At 58.3% G+C, this 8,212-nt stretch overlaps 1 protein-coding gene across 9 annotated transcripts in view; it reads left to right on the forward strand.

The window, feature by feature from the left end:
- GDPD5 (glycerophosphodiester phosphodiesterase domain containing 5) overlaps positions 1–4,528 on the forward strand; it is an 86,877-nt gene extending 82,349 nt beyond the window's left edge. For all 9 annotated transcript variants that reach the window (XM_028517502.2, XM_036028803.1, XM_028517501.2 and 6 more), the window contains 2 exons: positions 1,227–1,339; positions 3,548–4,528. In XM_028517502.2, the coding sequence (XP_028373303.1) occupies positions 1,227–1,339; positions 3,548–3,696 (262 nt within the window). In that variant the 3' untranslated portion in view covers positions 3,697–4,528. The remainder of the gene's footprint in view (positions 1–1,226; positions 1,340–3,547) is intronic.
- Positions 4,529–8,212: the final 3,684 nt, after the last annotated feature.

Raw genomic sequence — 8,212 nt, forward strand, 5'->3', positions numbered from 1 at the left:
GGAGAAGGTCATTTCCTCATTCTTCCCTTCACTCGCCAACAAGTACCTAGGGCACCTGCACCCACCCACACAGAGCAGGCGCTGAGGCTGGTGCCAGGGACACAGCGACAACGAGAGACCCGGCAGCCGGTCTCAAGCATGTGCAGGGGGCTTGCCCGGCCGGAGCGCAGGCCGCCTTCCCCCCTGCCTCCCGCTTGGCCCTTGTCTGTCTGCCCTGTTCTTCCGCCCATCTGCCTGTCCATCTGTCTGTCCACTTCTGCCGTGCTGACCCCGTCTGGAAACAACTGATTTCTTGTGGAGTCTGGGCTCCCTTCATCCATCCAGCAGGGCTCAGCGCCCTGGGGGCTGGGTTGTTTCCGAGCTGACCCCACTTCTCTTGTTGGGAGTGGGAGTGGGGGGCCCGGTGAGTCCTCTGTCCAGGTCACGGGACAAGTCTTCGGTTCAGAGGCCAGGGATTCGGGGCTGGTTCAGAGGAACTGCGGCAGGACAAACAGCGCCTGGCTCTGCCGGGCCCCTGCGCGCCCTGTGCGGCCCCACCTCTCAGCCCACTTGGTTGATTTTACCCCCAGCCCCGGCTTCGGCCATCAGCGGGGTAACACGCCAGCCTGGCCTCCCGTGGGGGAGCACATGCCCTGTCCTTCCAGAGTAGCAGCAGCCCCATCCCAAGTCACTCTCACGCCCTTGGCACTGAACTTTCTGCAGACCAGGTCTGAGCAAGGCCCCGGCCATGTCCCCTTACCTCTCCGCTTTCCTTCACCTCCCCTCTGGGGTTTCCCCCTGGCTTCACTCAGCCTGGTCATGACAGTGGAGCTGTAGGAGACATCAGCTGGGGCTCCCTAAGATGGGTGTGTACCCCAGTGTGGGTCATCAGAGTCATGTCTGCTAAGCCCTCCCCCGACCCAAATTTGTCCCATTCAGAGAGAGCCAGGTGCATAATGTGGGGGGTGGAGGACACCTGAGGCAGAACCAAGTAAACCAGCCCAAACCACCTTCCGGGGCAAGGGGAGTGGACCTCAGGCTGCGGAGGTCAGAGGGGGCAGCCAGGGAGCCCTGGCTGAGAGTCCGCGGGCTCCGGTTCAAGCCCCAGCTCTGCCCCTCCCTGGGCCCCACCTGTGCGGTGGACCAGTGCCCCACTAGCCTCAGGCCAGACCCAGAGAGGCTCTGGGAGCAGGCAGGGCCCCTGCTCCCCCCGGGGACAGGCCTGATGCGCACGGCCGTCTCCGCAGGTGGCGCCTGGGCGGCATACGGAGCTACAACCCCGAGCAGATCATGCTGAGTGCAGCGGTGCACCGGAGCAGCCGGGACGTCAGCATCATGAAGGAGAAGCTCATCTTCTCAGGTGGGCGGCCCCGCAGACAGGCTGAGCCAGGCACTGGGCTCGGCTCTGCACCCCATACGTGCACAGGGATGTGGGCGCACACGTTCACACACGGGTGGGGGCACAGCACAGACGTGCGGGGCCCACACACACACAGAGGCACGCGTTCACATGTAGACGTGCACACCCTCCACGTGCGGCCATGGGCTACCGATCCTGCGGCCCGCTGACATCCCCAGTCCAATGGAGGAGGCAGCTATAAAAGTGAACACGGGAAGCTGGGCACCACGAGAGCTCTACCAGATGGCAGTGCTGAGCCCGAGTGGGGTGCAGAGCGGGAGAGAGTGGCCAGCGCTCCCTGGGCCCGTGCGGAGGGTTTGGAGCCCTCTGTGCAGGGAAGTGGCACAGGCGGGCGGGGAACTGGGAAGGATGGCTGGGAGGGGCCCGATGATGGGTCTGAGGCCCGGGCTGGGCGAGCGGAGGGAAGGAAGGGTGTCCCAGGCACGAAAACCCTGTGGTCAGAGGGGGTGAGGGAGCACTACATCCCAGGGCACCGAGAGCTAAGTACCTTTCCAGATGGCTTGGTTGGGGGGCGGGGGGGGGGGCGCCTTTGGCAGGCTCACCCCAAGATGGTGCTAGGGGGTGGAGGAGGGGAGGTTCTTGGGCCCCGGGTGTGTGATCAGGAACTTGGGCTTTGTTCTAAAAGCAGAGAAGGGCCGTGGGCAGATCTGTCTTTAGCAGGCTGCGACAAAGAACCATGAAGCGGGGGCTTAAACAACAGATTTATTGTCTCACCATTCAGAGGCTGGGAGTCCAAGATCAAGGGGTCAGCAGGGCTGTGTGGGAAGATCCAGCCCACGCTGCACCCCTCGGCTTGTAGAGGGTCATCTTCCTGTTCACATGGCATTCTCCTAGTGTGCGTCTCGGTGATTCAGGCCAGAGATGTGGGCGTGGGACCAGACAGAAGGGGAGAGATTTATAGCACACTTCAAACCCCACCTCTGCCCCCAGCTCAGTGTGTGAGCCGAGCACACTAACCTCTCTCAGCATCAGACTCTGCTCTGTAAGATGGGCTAGCATCCCCTCCTGGGGTGCTTGTGAGGGTTACTGCCATGCCCGGCCCAGAGGGGTACTTGGTAAACACTGTGTGAGTGGCAGAGGGCCCCACAGGGGTGACTGTGCTTTGGGGTGGGGGCTGCCTCCAAGGACCAAGGATCGTGTGAACATCTCATTCGCTCCTTCCCTCACTCACCCCTCTAACAGATGAATGCCACACACTGCTTTAGGTGCTTAAGACACACAGATTTGGGCTTACCTTAGCTCAGAAAACCTCCTCCAGGGAGCCTTCCCTAAGCCCCAGGACCAGGGTGGAGGGCCTCCCCAGCCTCCCACAGCCCTCTGGCCACCCAGGAGAGCTCCTGGAGGAAGGGGCCAGCGGAATGAACTGCAAGCAGGAGGCCATCCCCAGGCCCCGCAGTTCCTGCCCAGCCGGACCCTCGCCTCTCACGTAGCGCCCAAAACCATTCACTGGGCACCTTCCGAGTGCAGGCTCTGAGGAGTCAGCCCCAGTCCCCACTGCCACTCACTCCAGGTTGATGAGAGGCCCTCTCCAGAGACCCTCAACCCCACAGAGAAACCCCCAGCCCCCTCAGGGGGGCAGGTACGCAGCTCCACTCAGCAGATCCTTCCTGTGCCTCTGCTGGGTGTCCTGACTGTGCCAGGCCCTGGGGACACAGATGCCTAGACCTTACCCCTGTCCCTGAAGTGTCCCAGGCGGCGAGGCCATAGACTGTGGCAGCACAGGCTGTGACGGGGCAGGGACAGCAGGGGCGAGGGGGAGGTCCCATCCCAGCCAGGGGAGGGGGATCAGGGAGGCTTGCAGGAGGCTGCAGTAACGGAAAGGAGGGGAACAGAGCCAGACTTTAAGACAAGGAGGTGTTGACGGGGGGTCCCCCCCAGGAGAGGGCCCGGCATGTGCCAAGGCCCTGCAGAGAGTTAACATGTGGTGCCGAGCTCGGGAGGGTGCACGTGGTTTCTGGGGCTAGCAGGCAGCGTTCCAGCAGAGAGTGGACACCAAGCTCAACACCAAACCTGAACCCAGTGGTCTCGTCAGCCTCCAAGTGCCTGACCAGGCGTCGCTGCAGACCGCCCTTCCCACAGTGTCATCCAGCCACCCCCAGTGAGCCCTCTCCCTTCCCCACTCACGTTCTGCCTCCTCTGGCCCTGTAGAGATCAGTGACGGCATGGAGGTCTCCGATGAGCTCTCCGTGTGCTCCGACAACAGCTACGACACATACTCCAACAGCACCGCCACCCCAGGGGACCCCCGGGGGACTGGCGGCCATGCCAGGACCCTCACAGACCGGAGGGGCCGCTAGTTGAAGACCTGTTCTCCCAGGCTGGACCTAACGCTGAGACCAGGATGCCCAAAAGAGCTGGCAGCAGCGTGTCTGGACTCGGAGTGCCCTGGGAGCTGGCTCCATGGCCTCCTCAGTGGCTCTAGCCCTTGTCTGCCATGGCCTTTCATGGGGGTGGGGGCCCCCCTCACCCCCGAGGCCCAGCTGGGCCAGGACTCCAGCCTCTCAGATGCCCCTGCAGGCCTGGGGATCCTTCTGCTGGGAAGTGTGGGGCCTGGGGCCCAGTCCTCCCGAAGCCCCCTCGCATCCCGATCCGGAAGTTCTGCTGGGCCGTGCCGTACCCCCGTGGCAGGACAGGATGTGGATGCTCACGTGTTCGTGCTGTGAGGCGGCTGACTTCCCTGGTTTCTCCTGCCCCAAGGACCTGGTGGCTCTGGGCCTCTGCCCCCAGCAGCCCTCCCTTCACATCAGTCTCAAAGCACAAGGAGGTTCGACTCGGGAGGGAGCCGGCCACAGTGGTGCAGCTGCTCCTCCTGACCAGGCTCCCATGGCCACCGGCCCCGCCCTGGGAATGGGCTGAGCTGTGTTCCCAGCTGGGAGCAGCTGGAAACGGCCAGAAGAGCAGGCTCGGGGCTGCTCGGTCCCGTGCCCAGGTGTCCGGCAGGCCTCCAGAGCAGAGCGGCTCAGGGCATCCACGGACAGGCCCGACCTGAGTGGCCACAGGGCAGGGGCCACCTGGGAAGAGTGGTCTGGGTGTGGTCAGGGGTGGGCATGTGGCCTCGAAGGCCTGCCCTGTGGGGGGAGCCTGACGGACCTTGGCCAAGATGATTAAAGCTGCCATCTCAACATGTCATCTCTGAATTGTCAGTGGGAGGGTGGGGACAGTCCTCGCTGGGTTTGGGATACAGTCTCGGCCCCGTGATTTGAGGAGGGGCCATTCTCAGAAATGAGCAGCACAGTGGCAGGGCAGCAGGTTCCTCACGGCCCTGGGATGAGGGACATTCCCCCTGACTGCGGTGGGGAGGACAGTCTCAGACAGGTGAAGTGACCGTCCAGGGCCACAGGACAGGTGGCGCCAGAACCCCACCCGGGCTCCTGTCCCAGGGCGCGGGGTGCCTTCAGTGACCAGCCGGGACAGCGTGGCAGACGGGCAGGGGCTGCTAGGCCCAGTGCAGGGGTGGGAACGGGCCCAGGAGGTCCCCTCCCAGCCACAGAGAGGCTTTCTGAGCTCCCTGGCCTGGGGAGTGACAGACTTTCAGCCAGGAGATGCCCCTCCACCATGGTGGAGGTGGGGCTTGAACTTCTCAAGGCTTTGGGCCTGACCAAAGTGGGGTCCACCCCATTCCTGGCACATTGGGGTGCCTGGGCTGAAAGCCCCAGTGTAGCCCCTGGGACCACAGATGTCAGATGTCCCTTCCTGCCTTTCGGGCCTTGCACCTCTGCCCTCCATGAAGGGGGCAGCGAGCAGTGGGGTCGGGGCAGGTCGGAAACTCCCACCTTTGTCCGAACAGTCCGTGTGATCCCAGGCATGTGTCCAAGGGGGCAGGCAGGGAGCTGACCCCTAGCACCAGCCTGCACTAAATAAACATGGCACTTCCCAGGAGCCCAGGATATGTCTCTTCTCCAAACAGGGGCCTTCTGGGTGGAGCTCTTGGGGTCTGAGTGATTCTGCCACCTTCTTGGAGGAAAGGAAAAGAAACCCCTCCCCAGTGTTGGTTCCCAGGCTAGGCTGGGCTCCCCACATTAACTCCTAGGACGCCCCTCGGGAATGGTGAAGGATTCAGGGGTCAGCCCCCGCCTCTCCTCAGGCCCAAGGGAGTGTGAGTGAAACTTGGAGTGGCAGGGTCAGGAGTGGGGCTCACTGCCCTACCCAAAGTGCCTCAACAAGCTCCTCTGCAGCCTCTGGCAGGCCTTCATGCCAGCTCCTCCCCATCCAGTCAGCGCCCCTGGCCGAGGTGTCCCAGGCTCCTGGCCAGACTCAGGCAACTTGAGACACCCTGGAGTTTCCAGAAGAGGGTAGAGCAGGCTAGGCGAGTTGCGCAGAACGGCCAGAGTCCTGCTCTCACCGGAGCCCTGCTCCGTACCCCTGCTCCGTATCCCTCACCCCCAGTGCAGAGGCAGTCCCGCTTCCTGCCCGAACCCCCAGCTGGGCAGAGAGCTGGGCCTGTCTCCACCCTCAGCTGAGCCCACAGCCCCTGGTCAACCCTGGCTCCTGTCCCTCGACCTGAGGAGTTACTGAGAACCCCACCTTCCCGATGTCTTCCCCGTGTCTGCAGAGGACAGCCTGACTGGGAAGCCAGAGATGAGTCCCCTCCACTTCCCTGCCACCCCCTGTAGACACAGTCATTCCTCCCTCCCTCCCTTGGACTCAGTGGCTGGGGTCTCCTCCAGGCTGAACTCACCCTCCACTCCCTCCAGGGCCCCCCATGAACTCTCAGCCTCTCCTCCCCAAGTACAGCTATGAAGATGCCTGAACCTAGAGGTCCAAGATGGCCTTGGTGTAGGAGGACACTGTACTCAACCATGAAAACCAAACACACATATGTATAGAGAACAATTACTCCTGCAAGACAACTGAGGACTGAACAACATCTTCTGAAAACCAGAAGGAGACCGAATAGAGGAGGCTGGGAGGCCACGGGAGCCCTCCAGGAGCTGTGGGAACGCTCCCTGCTGGAGGAGCCATTGAGCACCACTGTTTACGCTCAGCTCCACTTTGACAGGGTGGGCAGAGCTCTGTTTGGAGGGCTCTAGCCTCCCTGCAAGACTGCCTGGAACCTTTTGCCTCCAACAAAAAGGGAGAAAGCAGGAACAGCAGGACGTCACCACATGCACCTGGCTTCCCTGCCAGGACCACTAAGCCTGGCAGGCCAGTGACCCAGGCTCCATAAGCACCCAATTGGCTGCAACTAGCTTCCCCAAAACTACCAGGCATGAAGGCACAGAAGCTGCTTCTACACCGGCTCACTTTCTGTACAACAGGAGAGAGAATGTATGAAGAAGGGTGGGAGCTATGGGAACTCTCCAGGAACCACGGGAATACTCCGAGGCTGGAGGCGCAAGTGAATACCATTGTTTACATCCCCTCCACCTCCACAGGTAGGTGGAGCCTCAATCCAGGCACTCTGGCATGCCTGCAAGGTTGCTGCAAGTTGAGTTCCCGAGGCCATGTTGGCTCCAAATGAAGGGAGCAAGCACACCCAACAGGACATTACTATGTGCACCTGGACTCCCCGTCCAGAGCCGCTCTGGTTTGGTAGGCCAGTGCCCAGGACACCCTACGCACCTGCTTAGCTCCTCCCAGCCAGCCAAAATCACCCGACAGTCTACTCACAGCTTCTACATGAGGCCACTTTTTCAAGACTGGAAGAGACAGCTATTTCCCCTAATTCATTTGAATGCACAGTGAAAGTGAAAAGATAGTATGTCTCTCAAATGAAGGACAAAGAAAAATCCCCAGAAAAAAAAACTTAACCAATGTTACACTGGTAAATTTAATTTTTAAATAAAATTAAAGAAAAAACCTTAAGGAAGTGGAGATAAATAATTTTCCTGAAGAAAAATTCAAAGTAACAGTCGTAAGGATGCGCACCGAACTTGGGAATGAAATAGAGGAACTTATGGGGAACTTCGACAAAGAGTTACAAAGCATAATAAATAACCAAGCAGAACTGAAGAATACAATGACAGAGATGAAAAACACATTAGGAGGAATCAACACAGACTATCTAATAGAGAAGAACAGATAAGTGACCCAGAGGATAAACTAGTGGAAATCAACCAACCAGAAAGCACAAAGAAAATGAGGATTCATTTAAGGGACCTCCGGGATAACACCAAGTGCTCACACATTCACATTATAGAAATTCCAGAAGGAGAAGAGAAAGAAACAGAAAATTTATTTAGAAGAAAATATTAAATACTAGTGAAGTCCTAATTAAATATTTATTTTAAATCTGGTTAAAAAATAGAAAAGAAACAAACTTTATTTAAACAATAATGGTGGAAAACTTTCCCAACCTGGGAAAGGGAACAGACATCCAGTTTCAGGAAACACAGAGTCCCAAACAACATGAAGCCACAGAGACCCACGCCAGGACACGCTGTAATTAAAACGGCAGAAGTTAAAGAGACACTCTTGAAGGAATCGGGAGGAAAACAACAAGCTATATACAAAGGAGACAGCATAATGCTGTCAGCTGATTTCTCAGCAGCAACCTGACCAGCTGGACGGGAGCAAAAGGACATCAGTACAGTGTGAAAGCAGGAGCTTGTTTTCCTGACCAAGCAAAAACTAAAGGAGCAAATCACCATTAAACCAATTGTACAAGAAATGTTAAAGGGTCTTCTTTAAACAGAAAAGGAATGGCCATAACCAGAAATAACAAAATATGAGAAAAGGGAAAAAAATCTAACAGATAAAGACAAATATTTAATAAATACTGTAAATCAGACATCTAAAAAGCTACTACAAAGGTCAAAAGAAAAAGCATCAAACTCAATTCTAACTATAATACGTAGTTGGGAGGTACACAAC

Source organism: Phyllostomus discolor, chromosome 6 (genome assembly GCF_004126475.2).
Source record: "Phyllostomus discolor isolate MPI-MPIP mPhyDis1 chromosome 6, mPhyDis1.pri.v3, whole genome shotgun sequence".
NCBI classification, from domain to species: Eukaryota; Metazoa; Chordata; class Mammalia; order Chiroptera; family Phyllostomidae; genus Phyllostomus; species Phyllostomus discolor.